At 43.0% G+C, this 22,405-nt stretch overlaps 1 protein-coding gene across 1 annotated transcript; it reads right to left on the bottom strand.

Moving 5' to 3' along the window:
• Positions 1-9,462: 9,462 nt before the first annotated feature.
• On the bottom strand, positions 9,463-14,045 carry Ctsll3 (cathepsin L-like 3). Its single transcript, NM_001408676.1, has 8 exons — positions 13,987-14,045; positions 12,652-12,788; positions 12,251-12,373; positions 12,008-12,154; positions 11,595-11,819; positions 10,937-11,099; positions 10,255-10,363; positions 9,463-9,806 (listed from the first exon to the last, which is right to left on the bottom strand). The coding sequence occupies exons 2-8, from the start codon at positions 12,775-12,777 to the stop codon at positions 9,707-9,709; spliced, it is 993 nt and encodes a 330-aa protein (NP_001395605.1). The 5' UTR covers positions 12,778-12,788; positions 13,987-14,045; the 3' UTR covers positions 9,463-9,706.
• Between the last annotated feature and the right edge of the window lie 8,360 nt (positions 14,046-22,405).

Here is a 22,405-nt window from a genome sequence, read left to right as displayed (position 1 = left end):
TCTTCCAGTATCAGCTCCAAATGCGTCTTAATAGAGCTACGGGGGCTCACCTGGGATGTCTCCAGCTGTGCAGGTGGCTTCACAGTCTCAGGTCTTCAGAGGTTGCTGAGATCCCAGGCGCTAACCCAGATGCATGTGGATCCAGATTTTATACTCCAAATCTATGGCTCCAGGACAGTGTCCCTGCCCAGTTGCTCCTCCCTGGAATTGGCTTAGGTGGGCAATTGGATTGCACCTCCAGGCTGTGGGGCTTCAGGCGCATACTGACACTGATTCTCACCCTGACCTGGGGCATTGGGTGTAGGCTGCCTTGGTGGGCTGTAGGGAAGGGAGCAGTGGGTCCCGGCTTAGGAAAGTAGAGTGTGTGAGTCTCATGAGAAAGGCTCTTACAGAGGCTTGGCACTTGGCTCGGGATAGAAAATTCTAGCCAACTGTGTGTGGACTTCCAACCCATCCCTGCACTTTCCTTAGAAGTAGCGATTTTTGTTAAAATGATTGCCACTGCTTCCCAGTGAGCAATCACATCCTAGCCCAGTGTTTTCTCTGTAAGTTCCTTCTTAGCTGGGTCTCCTTGAAGGTACAGACTCTGGGCCCATTCTCCCCAGTGTCAGGGAGGAGAACAAATGGGCTTCTCAGAATCTTTAGAGGCAGGCAATCTCCAAACATGGCGGAGACGGTCACAGGCACCCCAGGTTTGGACTGGGGTGGGGGTGCTCTGAGACTACAGGGCACTTGTAACTCATCTTATCCGGATTGTTCCCTCCGGGTCTTCCTTCTCCAGTATCTTCAGCTATAGCAAACACTGTGAGGAATTTGCACAAACCGAGGTGGAGAACAGGAAAAGTGACCGGGATTTTGGAAATCTGAGCTTATAGAATGTTTTCTTAATTGCTGCCTTAGGGTTGACTTTAGGGTGTTACTTTCACCATGGTCAATGGTGGGAGTGAATAGGGTTTGGACACATTTTAGGTGAGGAAAACATGCAAATCTACAATGTGTAGATAGACGCTCTTAAAATTAAAGTAATAAGGGAAATAAACCAAAATGTCCTCAACCTTCATTTTGTAGTAAGATATATTGTAGAAAGCATCTTTTAGGGAAACGTTGGTGTGATCTTTTCTGGACAACCTTTGTCAAGCATGTCCTGTGTTCGTTTATTAAATCAGTTATTGTTTTAATTTATTTATCATCTCATTGATCCTTATGACTCAACTAAAGATATAATATCAGGACTGTGACTTTTTCATTGTGGTACAGTATGCCCAAATGGGAATGACCTTCTAACAATTTCAGGTCTGCACATCAATGTTCTTGGTGCCACACTTACTGTCTTGTATCCCTGCCATAGATCTTCAGAGTTTATTCATCTGTTTTCTAAGCTGAAATTCTGCCTTAAATAATAGTCTTTTCTCTCCCAGACTCTGATCTCTCCCCTTTCCTGTGTGTGAATTCAAAGACTGCTAAGGGCACAGAACTTGTTTCTACCACAGCCCTGTTGAAAGTGAATTGCCGTTTGAGCTAGTAGGACTAGGTATTAGGTACGTTTAGGATCCTCAGTAGACACATAGACATCATATGTCCGTCTCCATGTTTTCTGAGGTTGATTGCTCCTACACATGGAGATTTCATGCTTTGTTTATCTGCTCTGCCCTTCCTGGACTGTCTTTAAACTTGCTTCCGGTCAGTCACACGGCTGCCCCACCATATGACCGACGTATTTCTACCTTCTGCTTTTAATCCTCTTGGGTACACATTCAGAAAGACAGATGATGGGTGTGTAATTCTCTGCTTTCAGTTTCCTCCATGTTTCTGCGGAGCAGGCACCACTATACTTCCCCACCAGTCATGCCCAAGTTTTCTGCTTCCCCTGACACACGGTGCCTCCTCTCTTCTCTCTTTGATGATACTTTCCCCACCTTGTGGAGTGGGGGTTCTAGCGTAGAGTCCTGAGGACCAGTGCTGGAGCCTCTTTTTTTTTAAACTTCAGTGGCTGTTCATTACTCATCACATTCAGAGGCACACCTGTTACAGGCCTTAATCCATCATAGCTGAGCTACTTTATTATTTCATTGAGTTTTAGGTGTTTTTAAACTTACATTTTTTTGTAGTTTTGCTTCATTTACAGACACCCATGTGTACCATGCCAGTCAAGTCAATTGATAAGAGATCAAGTTTTGGTAGTCAGTATGGTCCATTCCTTCCATTAGGTACATTTGGTGGCTGTTGCCTTTAACCCTGGAACTATTTTGACAGCACTCGATGCTGTTTAATTTAAATTTAAATTTTTTTATTTTCTTAAAAAATCCTGATTTAAATTAATTTTCATTCAAAAAGCTTTCGAATATCCAATTGTATAGATGAATTCTTTTATCCTGCTGATATTTTTATTTAATGAGGGGTTTGAAAATTGGTGAAATTCCACCTTGTTTAATAGCACTTTTATGTTGCACCCCCATATCATTGCAAAACACCCCATCAGCTGATGACCCCTATGTTCTGACTTAGGTGGATAAACCCACTTGCTTCTGGGAAAAAAACGATCCATTTCTTGCAGAGCCATGCATCCTAGAGGTGTTACTCTAACCACCCACCCAGCATTTTTTCCCTGAGCTTCCTCTGCAGGGCTGCTCTAAGCTGGCCTGTTAGGGAGCTGGACAGCAGACCTTCATCCCAGAGGGTTTGCCCACACCTGGGAAGAGGGAATGCTACACAGGGAGGAGAGAAGATCCTCAGCAGACACACCCCGCTGTGCTTTCCCACTGGAGCCAGAAGCTCTTGGGAAATCACATTCCAGCATGGCTGTGGATTCCTCTTCAAACCTGAGCTCACACACTGTTTCCCTGCACACCTGCACGTTTGTGTCTGAAGTTCCCCATAGCATTTCAATTTGCTTAAAAGCAAACAGATTATCTCCTGCATTTTACATATCAATCTTCCTTTCTTTCTTTTGACCTTTGTTTTATTTTTGACATTACGATTTAATTATATTTTCTCCTTTCCTTGCCTTCAACCCCCTGCAAACACCCCTCCCTGAACTTCAGTGTCATGGTCTCTTTTTTCATAAATTGTGTTTACATGCATACACCTGTATATTCCAGAAAATCCCAACCAACCTAAATGCTGAGTTATGGAGCTGAGTCCACGAGGATACATCCACAAACGACTCCCACACCTAAGACTCGAGTAACGTTTGGGAAAAGAGGCATGTAGACTATGAGAGCCAGAGGATCAAAGTCATTGCTGTGAGCTTGTTTCCCTTCACAGCACCAGGAGGTAACTCATAAAATCTTACCAAAATAACTGAATAAACCTGGGTCAATGTCACCCATGACTCCTATAACAGGGTGAAAACTATGACAACTGCCTCTACCATGCCAAACTGCTCCAAATTTTTTTTTTTTTTTTTTTTTGGTTCTTTTTTTCGGAGCTGGGGACCGAACCCAGGGCCTTGCGCTTCCTAGGCAAGCGCTCTACCACTGAGCTAAATCCCCAACCCCTCCAAATTTTAAATTACACTAGAAAACCAAGTTTTGAGGACATAGGTAAGGACATTTAAGCAGAAAATCTGAAGGTATCAATATTTCACACCAGTCACTGAAACATCTGTGTGTACAGCATCTGTGAAATGATGCTGGCCCAAATCACATCAGCCTCTTGAGTCTCGGGCTATCCCAATGGACACTTCTTTGTCACATGTATTTATGGTCAACCATCTACTTCTTTTTTTTAAGTTTTATTTATTTTATGTATACAAGTACACTGTAGCTGTCTTCAGACCAGAAGAGGGCATCGGATCCTTTTACAGATGGTTGTGAGCCACCATGTGGTTGCTGGGAATTGAACTCAGGACCTCTGGAAGAGCAGTCAACCATCTACTTCTTTAGGTTAGGGAAGTTTTCTTCCACGATTTTGTTGAAGATGCTTTCTATCTGTTTGAACTGGGAATCTTCACCTTCTTCCATTCCTAGTAGTTTTGGTCTTTTCGTTGTGTCTCAAATTTCCTGGATGTTTTGGGTTAGGAAATTTTTGCCCTTCATATTTTCTTTGACCATTGTGTCAATATCCTCTAAGGTATCTTCTATGCCTGAGATTCTCTCTTCCATCTCTTGTATTCTGTTTGTCATTCTTTCATCTGTAGTTCCTGACCTCTTTCCTAGGTTTTCCATCACCACGGTTGCCTTCATTTGTGATTTTGCTATTGTTTCTATTTTTTGGGGGGTAGGGGTGAGAGGTTGGACTGTTTTCTTCAGTTCCTTCACCTGTTTGATTGTATTTTCCTCTATTTCTTTAAGGGATTAATTTGTTTCCTCTTTAAGGGCTTCTACCTGTTTCCCTGTGTTTTCTTGTATTTCTCTAAGGGATGTATTTATATCCTCCTTAAAGGCCTCTATCATCTGCATGAGGTGGAATTTTAAGTCAGAATCTTGCTCTTCAGATGTGTTAGGGTATTCAGGACTTGCTGTGGTAGGAGAACTGGGTTTTGATGATGCCGAACCACATTGGCTTCTGTTGCTTTTGTTCTTGCACTTGCCTTTTGCCATCTGGTTACCTCTGGTGTTAACTGGTCTAGGTATTTCAGGCTGGAGAGGCCTTCTTGGAGACAGGAGAACTGTGTGACCTGGGTTAGAGCAGGCATCCTGGGGGCAGGCACTACTGTCTCTGGTTAGGGCAGAAGTCCTAAGTTTCTGGTTAGAGCAGTCCTCCTGTGTTTGTGGTTAGGGCAGACCTCCTGGGAGACAAGCTAGCTATAGGGTTTAGGGGGCAGGCAGAGCAGGACAGATCTTAAGTCTGCTGGGCTCTGTGGGGGTTGCAACTAATATGGGTATTGGAATGGGTATCTCACTTTGTCCCTGGTTAGGGTAGACCTCCTGGGAGACAGGCAGGTTGTGGAGTCTGGGGCAGGCATGCCGATTTGATTCGTCTTTTCTTTAGTCCCATGTTCTACTTCTGTTATTTTGGCCTTTTCACCTTTTGGCTCAGTATTTAAGGAGCTGTACCAGTGCACACTAAGTTTTGGGATCCTACACAGAAGTGGGAATCCTTGACATCCATATGTAGGGGGATGGAATTAGAGCCATATCTAATCCTAGTGAATGAAAATCATTTCCAAATACACAAAGAGGTGGATATGGAGCCTGCAAAGCTAAAATCCTAGATGTAAAACCAGATCCAAAACCACCTCCTCAAGATTACCCCTGCTCCTGTGTTTGTTCTAGAATTTTTTTTGTGGAATTATTACACTTCCCATCATTTTAATGCACAGAATCTTTTCTGATCCTTGGGTGCACCCCCCGCCCCCAACTATCCCAAGCACAATCAATTTCTGCTCAATAGCTTCATAAGAAGTTTCTGAAAAATTTTGTCTTGTGCCCAAGTAAGTCATTTACATATGGCATGAGATGACAAGTAGGGGGGACACTGGGAAGATATTCTGTTAGGGCCTTCACTTCTCCCATTGGGAATCTTAATCATGAGTGACAATGACTGTCCTGCTCCATGTGTGACAATGTTAGCTCAGATTCCCTCTGCTCCCTGCAGACTACAATAGGGTGTTCATCATGAGTTCTTTTCCTTTCTTATATCTTGTCATGCACCAATTGAAACATCATTCCAAGATAATTATGTTGAAGTTTAGGCCCAGCTACAGAACAGCGATTTGTTTGAAGAGTGTTTATATGATATTATTTCACCAAAAAGGTGACAAACGTTTTGGTCAAGTTTTCTTCGTCGTCGTCTTCTTCTTCTTCTTCGTCGTCGTCTTCTTCTTCTTCTTCTTCTTCTTCTTCTTCTTCTTCTTCTTCTTCTTCTTCTTCTTCTTCTTCTTCTCCTTCTCCTTCTCCTTCTCCTTCTCCTTCTCCTTCTCCTTCTCCTTCTCCTCCTCCTCCTCCTCCTCCTCCTCCCCCCTCCTCCTCCTCCTCCTCCCCCCTCCCCCCCTCCTCCTCCCCCCTCCCCCTCCCCCTCCTCCTCCTCCTCCTCCTCGTACATTCTGATTGCTGCTTTCTCCCAGAGTCCCTCTCTTTCTCCTTTAAGAGGGTGGGGAGCTCCCTTTTCCCTCGCCCTAGCTCACCAAGTCTCTGCAGGTTTAGGTGCATCGTTTCCCACTGAGGCCAGACAAGGCAGCTCAGTTGGGCAATAGATTCCACAGACAGGCAACAACTTAACAGACAGCCCCTAATCCAATTGTTGGGGGGTACATATGGAGCCTGAGTTGCACATCTGTTACATATGTGCTGTCCCATATGTGCTTTTTGTTTGGTGGCTGAATCTCTGAGAGCCCCCAAGGGTCCAGGTTAGTTGACTCTGTTGGCCTTTCAGTAGAGTTTCTATCCCCTTTAGGGCCTACAATTCTTACCCCCAAGTCTTCTGTAAGACTCCCTGAGCTCCATCCAGTGGTTGGATGTGAGTTTCTTTATGTTTCGTTCAGCTACTGGGTGGAGCCTCTCAGAGGACAGTTATTCTAGGCTCCTGTCTGAAAGCACACCAGAGTGTCATTAACAGTGTCAGTGATTGGTGCTTGCCCATCGGATGGGTCTCAATCTGGGTCAGTTATTGGTTGGCCGTTCCCTCAGTCTCTGCTCCATCTTTGCCCTGCACTTCTTTTAGCAGGACAAACTTTGGGTTGAAAGTTTTGTCGGTGGGTTGGTCTCCTTATCCCTCCACTAGGGGTCCTTGATGGCTACAAGAGGTGGCCTCTTCAGGTTCCATATCCCCACTGCTATGCATCTCACCTAAGGTCACCTGCAATGACTCTTGGGATTTTCCCCTATCCCAGGTCTCTGGAACTTCCTAGAGATTCCCCCTTCTCTGCCCTTAGTCCCCCAACTCCAGCAGCTTCAGATTTCCATTTATTCTTCTAGCTCTCTCTTCTGTTTCTCCCCACATCTGATCCTGATACCCCCACTCCCCTCCCTATACCTTCTGACAATTTCCTGAACAGAACACCAATAGTTCAGGTTCTAGGATCAACGATTACTAAATGGGACTTCATAAAACAAAAAAGCATCTGTAAGGCAAAGGACACTGTCAATAACCCAAAAGGGCAGCTTATGGGAAAAGATCTTCACTAACTCTACATCCCATAGAGGGTTAATATCCAACATATATAAAGAACTCAAGAAGTTAGACTCCAGAAAAGTGAATAACCCAATTAAAAGTTGGGCTAGAGAGCTAAAACAGAATTCTCAACAGAGGAGTCTTGAATGACTGTGAAGCACTTAAAGACATGTTCAGTGTCCTTAGCTATCAGGAAAATGCAACTCAAAATGACCCATCATAGTGGCTAAAATTAGACAAACTCACGGGACAGCACATGGTGGAGAGGATATACAGAAAGGGGAACACACTTCTGTTGCTGGTGGGACTGCAAACTTGTTCTGCCACTCTGGAAATCAATCTGGCAGAAAAACCGGGAATATTTCTACCTGAAGACACAGCTATAGCAAGCTCCTGGGCATATACCCAAGAGATGCTCCATCACACCACGAGGACACATGCTCCATTACATTCATAGGCTGTTTGTAATAGCCAGAAGCCAGAAACAACTCAAATGTCTCTCAACTGAAGAGTTAGTACAGAAAATACAGTTCATTCATACAATGCAATACTACTATTCAGCTATTAAAAACAAGGACATCATGAATTTTTCAGGCTAGAAAATATCATCCTGAGTAAGATAACAAGTGCTATCAAGGCTCATGGTTCTCCTGAACTGTGACAGGGAAGCCTAAAATGTCAGTTTGAGTTCTGACCTAAGATGTTCCTCACACCTACCTGACTCACAGGCCTGGGTTAAACCCCAAATCATCACTCAATCTGTGAGCTACTGCCCTCTCTGACCACATCCTGCATCACACAGCACCTGCACCTTCATGCCCAAGCTCTTCCTCATATAGTCACCATTCTGTCTTTCTCCTCCATGGACAAGGCTAACTGTCACTTCTTCAGGCCCATTGTGCATGCTCATCTGTCTGTCTTTTTTTCTCAGTAGCCCCTGCCTTCCATAGTCCTTCCTCTGACTGGCTGCTTCCTGACTTTAGGTTATCAGGTCCCACATCTTACCAAATGTCTCCTCGTCAGTGGGGTGATAGTATGCCTACACTCAAAACTAAATCTCATATCATACTACCTTACAGCAGTGCACAGCATGCACATCAGTGGTGGCAATCCTTTCTGTAAAGAGTCAGATATTTGATCCTACTCATCTCTGCCCTATGAGGACCTTCACTAAGAACAGGTAGGAATTAAGTTTGTAGGGAGAAACAAAGGATGAGATTTAGGTGATCCAAATCAGCTAGAACAGGATATATTTAATGCCAGAGAGGTGACATTTCAAGTTCTAGTCACATGATGATCAGGGCATATGATACAATCACTCATTGACCAACAGATCTATAATTCAAAGGGATTTGTTTTTGTTTTTGTAGCTAATGACAGGAAAGAGGGAAGAAGGTGTTATTAAGGGGTGAATGGGGGAGTTAACTGCACTCCTTAGAAAACCTGCTTTTGAATCTGCATCGTCTCTTTCTTAATTTTGCAAGCACCAACTGCCTGGATAAGGGATAAACTTCTGCAGTTTGAGACAGCTGGATCACTGCATCTCACACATATTGGTTATCATGCTAGGAGCTTATCAATGGTAACTCTTAAGACAAGTGAAAGTGAACCCGTGTCCCTGCTTCTGAGTTATGAGGCCCTGTAAACTTATGAAGGTGCCGTTTCAGCATGCCAGCATCCTGTGATGGTAGACATAGCTAGAGAGATGGCTTCTACAAGGTGACAGCAGGACACAGGGCTGATACTTCAAAAATGGTGATTAAAGCCCATGCTCCATTCAGTGGAACAACCTAAAGTGCCATCTTGCTACATAATGGCAAATGATTTAAGCTTTGTAAACATATGTGGATTAAAAATTAAGTTCTGGACTGGAGAAATGGCTTAGGAGTTAAGAGCACTGGCTGTTCTTCCAGAGGACCAGGGCTCAATCCCCAGCACCCACGTTGCAGCTCACAGCTGTTTGTAAGCCTAGTTCCAGAGGGCCTGGGACCCTCACACAGACATACTCATCGGTAAAACACCAATGTACATAAAATATTAATAGTAATCCAGGCATGGTAGTGCATGGATTATCCCAGTAATGGGGAAACAGAGGCAGGCCAATCTCTGAGTTCAAGAGAAGTCTGGTCTAGTGAGTGAGTTATACTCAAGGGTACACAGAGAAACCACTTTTCCAAAGGAAAAAAATAACAAAATAAATTCTAAAAATTTTACACATGTTTTGAGACCATGGTTGAGGGTGTGTACCTCAAAAACCTGATGAAGGTTGTCACATCATTGACCTAATGACAAAAAGAATCTAACACCCTTCCGTAGAACATCATCTTCACCTTTTCCAGATCTTCACACTCAATGACACCTATGAGTAAGAGAAGCCACCATACCCCAAACGGAAGGAAGCACCACCAGTATTTTCAATGTAGGTTTTATAGAAATTGTATACATCTTGGAAACAATTGAAATCCAAAAGCCATGGTCACAAAGCTGCTTACAGCCATAGGGTGCCAGTTCAATTTAACTGGAATAAAATGTCCCAGAATTCACACCATACATAGCGTGAAACTTCAGTGGCTTGTCGTCCATGGCCTACAGAGCTGAGGCTGGTCCAGGAAGTGGAAAGCCCTCCTCAGTCCACTCCTTGTTGTTGGGCAGCTCAAACGATAGGGTAAGAAGCATCGGAAGCAATCCCACAGTTGTTGTTCCAGTCTTTGGCCATCTTTATGTAGCCATCCATGCCCCAGTCTCGACCCCAGCTGAAAGAAGGACATACTTGTCATTTAGTGGAAACAACACAGCACGGCCCCTTCATTACACTAACTCTCCTTTGATGTGCATCTTTTTTTTTTTTTTTTTTCGGAGCTGGGGACCGAACCCAGGACCTTGCGCTTGCTAGGCAAGCGCTCTACCACTGAGCTAAATCCCCAACCCCTCTAACTCTCCTTTGAAACACAGTGACAGATGTTGAAATACACAAGGATGCTGAAAAGCCACCCATGTTCGGCTCAGTACTAGGAATGCAGTGGTTCAAGCTCAATCCAAACCCTCTCCAAAACATGTTAGATTCTTATCATGGTTACCACACCCTAAAATATCTGTATTCAAAATATGTGGGTTAAATTGCTAAAACCTGCACCCAAATACTGCCTGGAAACTTCCTTCCCCCTTAGGGTTTCAAGCATGGGTGTTTTTGGCTATTTATACCTGTTCTTGACCAGCCAGTATTTCCTGCCATCTGATTCTTCACCATAGCCAACCACCAGGACAGCATGATTCAGATTAGTGCTGCTACAGTCTGGCTCATAGTACATGCCTGCAAGGTAAAATCCAAGCCAAGTGAGAGGCTTCCATGACCCCACAGTGTCTGCTGTCACCATCAATAGTAGAAATATTTCACTTTCAGGACAAAGGCACACCCCAGACAGGACTGATTTGGTGTTCGTGAGGCTTGGGAATCAGCTCTTTTGTAACATAACGGAAGTAAAAGTTAGCATATATACTCAGGAAAACATGTGCTTGGGAGGATGTAAGAAACTCTAGTTTGCTTATAAAGTATAATGAAACAGCACGAAACACAAAAGATGGGTATCAAGAAACTCCACTGAGACTAAGCTACAGAAATAGATTATTTATTTAAAGTCTTAAAGAGTCAGCAACTTCAGAAAATTCAATAAAATTAGGCCACATAAAACCTGATCTTGCTCATTTAAAAAACTACGGTGGACACATGCTCATAAGATAGTCCTTAATGTCAAGGAGAAACGGCACATGTAAATATTGAATGCACCACCCACAAGTCAAAATATTTACATTAAACGCTGACACATTGACAAGCTGTCCTGGAGGCATAACTCTTCCTTATGATTACTGTAAAGAAAGCACTTACCACCCTTATAGAACTGGAACGACTTGTGCTTAATATCAATTCCAACTGAGATAGGCCCCACAGTAGCCACAGCCTTCATCAGGGCATTTTCACTAGGTGGGATGCTCATGAAGCCCACGACTTTAGCAGCAGAGTATTTAGGATTGTACCTACACGTTCCATTCTTTGAGAGGCAAAAGAAAGAAAAAAGAAAAGGTATTGCCATCCACTTCCTGGGGAACATGAGTCATTCAGAACTCCACTCAGCTGAGCTCTTATCCATCTAAGTGACTCAGCGTTGGCTGCTGAGCATCTTTAAGTGTATGTGTCTATAAAATGTCACTAGACCTGACAAGCTGGTAGATTTCAGTGGCTAATAGAAATTAGCCCATGTGTCTTCAGTCACAGCCCTTAGGTGTTCTTACTGATAAGAAATTTCACAGTGGAGAAACCTGTGTTATTTGTAGAATGGTTTGCCTGTGTTCCACATACACAGAAGCAGGAACAGCTACACAGAAACCATGGAATGGGACAAGCCTGCAAAGAATGTCATTAATGGTGGCACATAGGGTAATGGGATGGATTACATCATGGGAAGATGTGTTCTTAGGACAGGCAGACTGTGTGCACAATTGCTTGTAAAACCTAAGCTGGTGCAAAAGCGTAGGGTTACACTTACCAGGGCTTCATATGGATAGGACACACTGGTGTCCAGGCCTCCATTATCCTTCACATACTGGAAGGCAAAATCTGGCAAGCCACCATCGCAGCCTTTGTTGCCATGTGACCAGGAGCAGTCTACTAGGTTCTGTTCACTCAGAGGGACCAGTTTGCCTGTTTTCCGGAACACTTGTCCTTCTAGGGAACCAACTGCACTAAAAGCCCAACAAGAGCCACAAGGACCCTAGAGAAGAAAGAAAAAACTGTCATCTACAAGATTAATACAGATGTTTGGCAGCAATTCTTATGACCTAATAATTTCACAAGCAGTGAGCTAGCTCTATGGAGCTCCACAGTCAGCAAGTGAGAGATGGCATTTACTTCCCGCCTTCCTGGTGGACAGTGATACCTGGAATGTACCATGTGTCCTACCTGGTTTTTCACGGGAGTCACATAGCCATGCTTTCTCCAATCCACAGTCTTGGGGACATCACCCAGAAAGGGCTCTGGGAAGACCTTCATCATCTTGGTCTTCTGGCCTTGAAAGCCAGTCATCAATTCCCTGAATTCTGTATTTGTCTTCAAGAAAAAGTAAACAAATCATTGCAAATGGAGAGATGACTTAAGAGGAACCAGAGAGGATGGACCATGTTCAGTGATCCCCGCCGCACTCACCAAATCACCAAAGGCATTCATCTCCAAGCTGAAGCCATGCTTCCCCTTCAGATAGTCCTCGTTGTGCAGGTTGATCATCTTCATGTTGTTCTCCCACACTGCTCTCTTCTGTCCTTCTTCGTTCTGCAAGAGATACAGTGTGTGGTCTTTCTACTTCAAGCCCAGCCTTAGTTCCCTCTGTGGACCTGCTGCTACAGCCAACAAGAACCAAGGCTGTCTGTCCATCTCTGGAAGCCATAACCCAGGGCATGTGGCAATGGGGTGGTTTGCTGTCCGTGCTCATAAAGCATGTCATGTAGTCAGGCCTTGGAGGAACTGCTTCTGCAGTACAAACTCTCTAAACTTGCCATAGCAAGGGCCACTGTCTACGTGTTGCCCCTGGACATGTCTGTTGTACCAACCGTGTTGTATGTTTTCCCATGTTTGGTCTTCCATTCCTCCCATACAGTATCGAAACTGGGGTCATGTGTTGGAGCAGCTGAGATCATCCCCAAGCAAAGGGTGGCCAGGAGGAAAATTGGAGTCATGCTTTCAAACCCTAGAAGTGGAGAAGAAATGAGGTTCTGGTGACATTTCTCCCTTAGAAATTCAGGCTACTGCAGTGGAATAAAATTATTTAAATCAATCTAGATTTACTTAGATTTGTTGAAAAGCCTAAGAATGCATTTTTCTATCGCATACATAGGGATTCCTTTAGTGAAAAAAATTAAACAGATAAAGAATGAAGAGCAACTGCCCATGGGCCCAGGATTTGGAGTGTGCGCAGTGTTCCCTTAGCTTACCACAGGGTCTATATGCACCTTTTGCTTCAGAAGATTAAAGCAGCAATTGACTTAAGACATAGGTGGCTCAGGTTTTGTGCCACTGTTGTTGAGGTCTCCTAAGTTAAACGTGACTTATGCACAGTGTGATCAATAGAACATGCAAAGAGTTCTGAAAGATTTAAGGATCACCATTTATCTTTTTCTTGGTCAGTGTATACCAGGAAAGGCTATGACTTTGTTCTTACACTTTTGAAATCTTTCTGGGATTTCCTCTCTAGAGAACCTTAGCAGTGTAACTGTTAGGAGTCTGCCTGCTCCCTAGTTTTTTTTTTTTTTTTTTTTTTTTCTTTTTTTCGGAGCTGGGGACCGAACCCAGGGCCTTGCGCTTCCTAGGCAAGCACTCTACCACTGAGCTAAATCCCCAACCCAATCTGCCTGCTCCCTAACTGTGATGGGCCTCCAGAATCCTGCTTCACCGTTTTAATAAGGACAGGTCACAAGGCTAAGTGCCTGGAAGGCAGATCTGTCAGTAAAATGTGGGATCAAAGGACAGACTAGTCCACAATTTCAGGCTTAAATTGTATAGTGTTTTGATGTAACGCTACGCTCCAGATAGGAATATTACAGTAGGCATGCAACATGCTCCATCTTCTGCACCTGTAGATCGGACCTATGAATTATACCTGACGGCCATGTGGATAACAATGATTGCAGCTGTTGTAGGAGCGCTTCTTATGCCCAGGCCTTGACACTCAGTTTACTTTTGGGTACCCTACCCAACTTTGGCCCCCTGAAAATTCTGGTGACTTCCTGGGACCTCCATTCACCATACCCTGCCTGCATCCCTACCACGGGTGTGCTAAGGTTGAGTTGATATTCTCATTCCTGAGGATATTATGCTGCAAGGAGTCTCTCTAGGGTGTTCCTGCAGTGTCAGCTCCAAGTCTCCCTTGATAGAGCTATGAGACTCACCTGGGATCTCCACAGCTGGCCAGGTGGGCTTCACAGGCTCAGGTCTTCACTGATTGCTGGGATCCCAGGCTCTGTCCCAGCTCCATGAGGATCCCGACTTTATATCCCAAACTGTGGCTCCAGGACAGTGTCCCTGCTCCGTTGTCCCTCTCTGCACCTCCAGGCTGTGGGGCTTCAGGCGCATACTGACACTGATTCTCACCCTGACCTGGGGCATTGGGTGTAGGCTGCCTTGGTGGGCTGTAGGGAAGGGAGCAGTGGGTCCCGGCTTAGGAAAGTAGAGTGTGTGAGTCTCATGACATAGCTGAGAAAGGCTCTTACAGAGGCTTGACACTTAGCTCAGGATAGAAAATTCTAGCTAACTATGTGTGGACTTCCAACCCATCCCTGCACTTTCCTTAGAAGTAGCGATTTTTGTTAAAATGATTGCCACTGCTTCCCAGTGAGCAATCACATCCTAGCCCAGTGTTTTCTCTGTAAGTTCCTTCTTAGCTGGGTCTCCTTGAAGGTACAGACTCTGGGCCCATTCTTCCCAGTGTCAGGGAGGAGAACAAATAGGCTTCTCAGAATCTTTAGAGGCAGGCAATCTCCAAACATGGCAGAGGTGGTCACAGGCACCCCAGGTTTGGGCTGAGGTGAGGGTGCTCTGAGACTGCAGGGCACTTGTAACTCATCCAGATTGTTCACTCTGGGTCTTCCTTCTCTAGTATCTTCAGCTATAGCAAACGCTGTGAGGAATTTGCACAAACTGAGGTGGAGAACAGGGAAAGTGACCAGGATTTTGGAATCAGCTTTGATTGGCATTTCTGACCTTACAGAATGTTTTCACAATTGCTGCCTTAGGGTTGACTTTAGGGGTGTTACTTTAACAGTGACTGATGTTGGGAATGAGGTAGGGCTTGCACACATTTTTAGGTGAAGGAAACATATAAATCTACAATGTGTACCTAGTAGATCTTACATTGAACAAATAAGGAAAAATAACCCCAAATTTATTCAACCTTCATTTTTTTTACATAAGGTATACCATATGAAACATATTTTGGGGAAATAGTAGAGTCATCTTTCTTGAACAACCTTTGTTGAGCATGTTGTGAATTCTTTTACTAAGACAGTCATTGCCTTTTTATTTATTATCTCAGTTCTTAATAGATTCAATCAATACCATATACATGTAAAAGTCAGACATGTGACTTCTTCATTGTGGTAACCATACCTAAATGGAAATTCTAACAACTGCAGACCTGTACACCAATTTCCTTAGTGCCATACTCACTGTGTTATAAATGTTCCTCCACCTTTCCCCAACTTTCCCTTCAGACTCCCTAACTCCACTCCAATGTTTGCATGTGGGTCTCATTGTTTGTTTCACTCTGCTGCTGGGTGGAAACTCTCAGAGAACAACTGTGATAGGCTGCTTTTCTGCAAGCATAGTAGAGTATCATTGATAGTGTCAGAGACTGGTGATTGCCCATGGAATGGGTTTCAGTTTCGGTCTGTTATTGGTTGACCATTCTTTTAGTCTTTGTTTTACCTTTGTCCCTGCATTTTTTTTAAGACAGTACAAATTTTGGTTGAAAGTTTTGTGGGTATGTTAGTGTCCTTATTCCTCCACTGGGGGTCCTACCTTGCTACAGGAAGTGGCCACTTCAGATTCCAAATCCCCACTGCTAGGAGTCTCAGCTAAAGTCACCCCCATAGACTCCTGGGAGCTTCCCCCAATCCAGGTCTCTAGCATATTCTAGAGATGCTGCCCCCCTCACTGGCTGCAGATTTCAATTCATTCTCTTGGCCCTCTGGCCCTCTCTCCTGTCTCTCCCCACACCTGATCCTGAACCTCCATTCCCCTCCTCATGCCCTCTCCCACCCAGTTCCCTCCCTCCATCTGATTTCTATGACTATTTTATTCCCCCTTCTAAGCACCTTCTCTTGGGTCTTCCTTCTTGTTTAGCTTGTTTGGGTCCATGGAGTGTCAAGGTCTCTATCATCTTCCTAAGATGAGATTTTAGGTCATAGTATTGTTCTTCAGGTGTATTAGGACATCCAGGGCTTTCTGTAGTAGGATAGCTCGGTTCTTTTTTTGTTTCTTGGATATTTTATGTATTTACATTTCAAATGTTTTCCCCTTTCCTCCGTCCACCTGCTTCTATGAGGATGCTCCCACTCCCACCCACTCACTCCCACCTCAACTCCCTGGCATTCCCCTACAACAAGGAAATGAGCCTTCACAGGACCAAGGGCTGTTCCTCCTATTGATGCTTGACAATGCCATCTTCTTTTACATATGCAGCTGGAGCCATGGATCCCTCCATGGTGGTTTAGTTCCCAGGCGTTCGGGGTGGGGGGTCTGGTTGGTTGATATTGTTGTTCTTCCTATGGGGTTTGAAACCCCTTCAGCACCTTCAGTCTTTTCTATAACTTCTCCACTGGGATCCCTGTGCCCAGTCCAATGGTTAGCTGTAAGCATCGTCATCTGTATCAGTAAGGCCCTAGCAGAACCTTTCAGGAGACAACCATGTCTGGCCCCTGTCAGCAAGCACTTCTTGGCATCAACAATAGTGACCTGGTTTGGTGGCTGCATATGGGATGGATCCCCAGGTGGGGCAGTGTCTGGATGACCTTTCCTTCAGTCTCTGCTCCACTCTTTGTCCCTGTATTTTCTTTCATGAGTTTTTTTGTTCTTCTATGAAGGACTGAAGCATCCACATTTTAGTCTTCCTTCTTCTTGAGCTTCATATTATCTGTGTATTTTTCCTTAGGTATTCCAAGCTTTTGAGCTAATATTCACTTATCAGTGAGTGCATACCATGTGTGTTCTTTTGTGACTGGGTTACCTGACTCAGGAAGATATTTTCTAGTTCTATCTATTTGTCTAAGAATTTCATGAAGTCATTGTTTTTAATAGCTGAGTAGTACTCCATTGTGTAAATGTACCACATCTTCTGTATCCATTCCTCTGTTGAAGGGGATCTGGGTTGTTTCCAGCTTCTGGCTATTATAAATAAGGCTGCTATGAACATAGTGGAGCACGTGTCTTTGTTATATGTTGGGGCATCTTTTGGGTGTATGCCCAGGAGTGGTATAGCTAGGTCCTCAGGTAGTACTATGTCCAATTTTCTGAGGACTCACCAGACTAAATTCCAGAATGGTTGTACCAGCTTACAATCTCACCAACAATGGAGCAGTGTTCCTAATTCTCCACATCCTTGCTAGCATCTGTTGTCACCTGAGTTTTTGATCTTAGCCATTCTGACTGGTATGAGGTGGAATCTCAGGGTTGTTTTGATTTGCATTTCTCCGATGACCAAGGATATTGAACATTTTTTTAGGTGATTCTCAGCCATTTGGTTCTTCAGCTGAGAATTCTTTGTTGTTTGATTCTCTGGAGCCTAACTTCTTGAGTTGTTTATATATATATTTGATATTAGCCCTCTATCAGATGTAGGATTGGTAAAGATCTTTTTCTAATCTTTTGGTTGCTGTTTTGTCCTTATGACAGTGTCCTTTGCCTTACAGAATTTTTTAATTTTATGAAGTCCCATTTGTCAATTCTTGATCTTAGAGCATAAGCCATTGGTGTTTTGTTCAGGAAAATTTCCCCTGTGCCTCTGTGTTCTAGGTTCTTCTCTATTTCTCTTCTATTAGTTTCCATGTATCTCGTTTTATGTGGTGGTCCTTCATCCACTTGGAGTTGATCTTTGTACAAGGTGATAAGAATAGATTGATTTGCATTCTTTTACATGCTGACTTCCAGTTGAACCAGCACCATTTGTTGAAAATGCTATCTTTCTTCCATTGGATGTCAAAGATCTACCTGCCTGTGTCTGTACCATGCAGTTTTTATCACTATTGCTTTGTAATACAGTTTGAGGTCAGAGATGGTGATTCCCACAGATGTTCTTTTATTGTTGAGGCTAGTTTTTGCTATTCTGGGTTTTTTGTTAATCCAAATGAATTTGCAAATTGCTCTTTCTAACTCTATGAAGAATTGAGTTGGAATTTTGATGGGGATTGCATCTGTAGATCGCTTTTGGCAAGACAGCCATTTTTACTATATTAATCCTTCCAATCCATGAATCTTTCCATCTTCTGAGGTTTTCTTTAATTTCTTTCTTCAGAGACTTGAAGTTCTTGTCATACAGATCTTTCACTTGCTTGGTTAGAGTCATTCTGAGGTATTTTGTATTATTTGTGGCTATTGTGAAGGGTGTCATTTCCCTAATTTCTTTCTCAGTCTGTTTATCCTTTGACTATAGGAAGGCTACTGATTTCTTTGAGTTAATTTTATATCTGTCCACTTTGCTGAAGTTGTTTATCAGCTGTAGGAATTCTCTGGTGAAATTTTTGGGGTCTCTTAAATATATTATCATATTATCTGCAAATAGTGATACTTTGACTTCTTCCTTTCCAATTTGTATTTCTTCGACCTCTTTTTGTTGTCCAATTGCTCTGGCTAGAACTTCAAATACTATATTGAATATGTAGGGAGAGAGAGAGCAGCCTTGTCTAGTCCCAGATTTTTAGTGGTATTACTTCAAATTTATCTCCGTTTAGTTTGGTGTTGGCTATTGGTTTGCTGAATATTGCTTTTACTATGTTTAGGTATGGGCCTTGAATTCCTGATCTTTCTAAGACTTTTATCGTGAATGGGTGTTGAATTTGTCAAATGCTTTCTCAGTGTCTAATGAGATGATCATGTGTTTTTTCTTTGAGTTTGTTTATATAGTGGATTACCTTGATGGATTTCTGTATATTGAGTCATCCTCGCATCCCTGGGATGAATCCTAGTTGATCATGGTGAATGATTGTTTTGATGTGTTCTTGAATTCAGTTTGCGGGAATTTTATTGAATATTTTTGCATTGATATTCATGAGAAAAATTGGTCTGAAGTTTTGTTTCTTTGTAGGGTCTTTGTGTGGTTTAAGTGTAAGCATAATCGTAGCTTCAAAGAATGAATTGGGTAGTGTTTTATCTGTTTGTATTTTGTGGAATAGTTTGAAGAGTATTGGTATTAGGTCTTCTATGAAAGTCTGATATAATTCTGCACTAAACCCATATGGTCCTGGATTTTTTTTTTGGTTGGGAGACTTTTAATGAGTGCTTCTATTTCCTTAGGTGTTATAGAATTGTTTAGATGGTTTATCTGATCCTGATTTAACTTTTACACCTGGTATTTGTCTAGAAAATTGCCCATTTCCTACAGATTGTTCAGTTTTGTTGAATATAGGCTTTTGTAGTAGGATCTGATAATTTTTTAATTTCCTCAGTTTCTGTGGTTATATTTCCCTTTTTCATTTATGATTTTGTGTTACTGTCTCTCTGTCCTCTGGTTAGTCTGGCTAACGGTTTATTTATCTTGTTTTTTTTTTTTTTTTTCAACGAACCAGTTTTGTTGATTCTTTGTATAGTTGTTTTTTTTTTTTTTTTCTACTTGGTGGAGTTCAGCTCTGAGTTTGATTATTTCCTGCCATCTACTCCACTTGGGTATATTTGCTTATTTTTGTTCTAGAGCTTTCAGGTGTGCTATCAAGCTGTTAGTGTATATTCTCTCCAGTCTCTTTTTGGAGGCTCTCAGAGTTATGAGTTTTCCTCTTAGCACTGCTTTCATTGTATCCCATAAATTTGGGTATGTTGTGCCTTTTTTTTCATTAAATTTGAAAAAGTCTTTAATTTCTTTCTTTCTTCCTCGACCAAGTTGTCATTGAATTGAGCATTGTTCAGCTTCCATGTGTATGTGGGCTTTCTGTTGTTTTTGTTGTTATTGAAGACCAGCTTTAGTCTATGGTGATCTGATAGGATGCATGGGATTATTTCACTCTTCTTGTATCTCTTGAGGCCTGTTTTATGGCCGATTATATGGTCAATTTTGGAGAAGGTACCATGAGGTGCTGAGAAGAAAGTATATTCTTTTGTTTTAGGATGAAATGTTTTATAGATGTCTGTTAAATCCATTTGGTTAATGACTTCGTTAGTTTTTCTGTGTCTCTGTTTAGTTTCTCTTTCCATGATCTGTCTATAGTGAGTGTGGTGTGTTGAAGTCTCCCACTATTTTTGTGTGAGGTGCAATGTATCCTTTGAGCTTTAGTAAAGTTTCTTTTATGAATGTGGGTGCCTTTGCATTTGGAGCACAGATGTTTAGAATTGAAAGTTCATCTTGGTATATTTTTGGATAGCTCAATTCTAATGGCACCATATTACCCTGGGTTTTGTTGATTGTGTTCTTGCACTGGCCTTTAGCTATTTGGTTGTCTCTGGTGTTGGCTGGCCTGGTAGTTCCTTATGGTAGCAGGCCTCTAGGACTGCAGGTAGAGCTGGTAGTCCCTAATGGCAGCAGGCCTCAGGTTGTCCTGGGTTGCAGTAGACTTTTAGGTTGGTAGGCAGGGTTGTGCCCCTAGGAGTGGAGTACAAATCTGGGATTTCAGATAGAGTTGTGGATATGAATGTAGAGGCAGAGTGTAAGGAGAAGACCTCATGGCTTCTGGGCTTGACAGGGTCCTAGCAGTCAGCAGATTCATGTGTGGGTGTCTCACCTGGTTGTCCTGGGAAGCAGCAGGCCTCTATGGAGGCAGGCTGAGCTGTGGCCAGGAGAGTTAAGTCTAGATCCAGGATTCACTTAATAAATATTTATACTTTGATCAAATCTAAGTTTTCTTCCTATCAACTTTATGTTACATATACAAATCAATAACAAAAATTCCTCATTAACAATGCAGTCCCTCTGTTTTGGGTTAGGGGGAAAAACAACCCCACTTGCTTCTGGGGAAGAATGATCCATTTCCTGTAAAGCCATGCATCCTAGACATGTTACTTTAACCTTTCACCCAGCATTTCTTCCCTGAGCTGCCTCTTCAGGGCTTCTCTAAGCTGGTCTGTTTGGGAGCTGGACAGCAGACCTTTATCCCAGAGGATTTGCCCACACCTGGGAAGAAGGAATGCTACACAGAGAGGAGATGCTCAGCAGGCACACCCTGCTGTGCTTTCCCACTGGAACCAGAAGCTCTTGGGAAATCACATTCCAGCGTGGCTGTGGATTCCTCTTCAAACCTGAGCTCACACCCTGTTTCCCTGCACACCTGCACGTTTGTGTCTGAAGTTCCCCATAGCATTTCAATTTGCCTGAAGAGATTATCTTGTGCCTTTCACACATCAATCTTTCTTTTTACTTTTATTTTTCATATTACAATTTAATTACGTTTCCCCCTTCTCTTCTCTCCTTCAAATCCTCACATATATCTTTCCCCATTCTTCTTCAACTTCATGGTCTCTTTATTTATAAATTATTTTTACATGCATATGTGTATTTGAGCACATATATATATATTCCAGAAAACCCTAACCAATCAAATGGCCAGTTTGTGAAGCCCAGTTGAAATGGCTACATCTACAAACCCCTCATACAGGTAAGATCCAGGAAACATTTGTGAAAGGTGGACAAAAAGATTGCAAGAACCAAAGTATCAAAATTGTTGCGTGAGCTTGAGCTTGCTATGAGATTCTCCTCATAACACCAGAAGCTAACTCATAAAAATCTTACTTTCTCCAAATAACTGAATAAACGTGGATCACTGTCAACCATGACCTTTATAACAAGGAAAAAACACTATGACAACTTCCCCTACAATACACAAAGTGCTTCAAATTGAACATTATACAAAAAAAAATTTACCAAGTTTCAGAAGGTAATTTTTTTTATCTTTATTAACTTGAGTATTTCTTATTTACATTTTGATTGTTATTCCCCTTCCCGGTTTCCGGGCCAACATCCCCCTAATTCCTCCCCCTCCCCTTCTATATGGACTTCCCCTCCCCATTACCACCCTCCCCCCAACAATCACGTTCACTAGGTGTTCAGTCTTGGCAGGACCAAGGGCTTCCCCTTCCACTGGTGCTCTTACTAGGCTATTCATTGCTACCTATGAGGTTGGAGCCCAGGGTCAGTCCATGTATAGTCTTTGGGTGGTGGCTTAGTCCCTGGAAGCTCTGGTTGGTTGCCATGGGGTCTCGAGCCCCTTCAAGCTCTTCCAGTCCTTTCTCTGATTCCTTCAACGGGGGTCCCGTTCTCAGTTCAGTGGTTTGCTGCTGGCATTCGCCTATGTATTTGCTGTATTCTGGCTGTGTCTCTTGGGAGAGATCTACATCCGGCTCCTGTCGGCCTGCACTTCTTTACTTCATCCATCTTGTCTAATTGGATGGCTGTATATGTATGGACCACATGTGGGGCAGGCTCTGAATGTGTGTTCCTTCTGCCTCTGTTCTAAACTTTGCCTCCCTATTCCCTGCCAAGGGTATTCTTGTTCCCCTTTTAAAGAAGGAGTGAAGCATTCACATTTTGGTCATCCTTCTTGAGTTTCATGTGTTCTGTGCATCTAGGGTAATTCAAGCATTTGGGCTAATAGCCACTTATCAGAAGGTAATTTA

This window comes from Rattus norvegicus, chromosome 17, assembly GCF_021556685.1.
Source record: "Rattus norvegicus strain SHRSP/BbbUtx chromosome 17, alternate assembly SHRSP_T2T, whole genome shotgun sequence".
Taxonomy (NCBI): domain Eukaryota; kingdom Metazoa; phylum Chordata; class Mammalia; order Rodentia; family Muridae; genus Rattus; species Rattus norvegicus.
The sequence above is the reverse complement of the archived record's forward strand: the minus strand, read 5'-3'. Positions and strand labels throughout refer to the sequence as shown.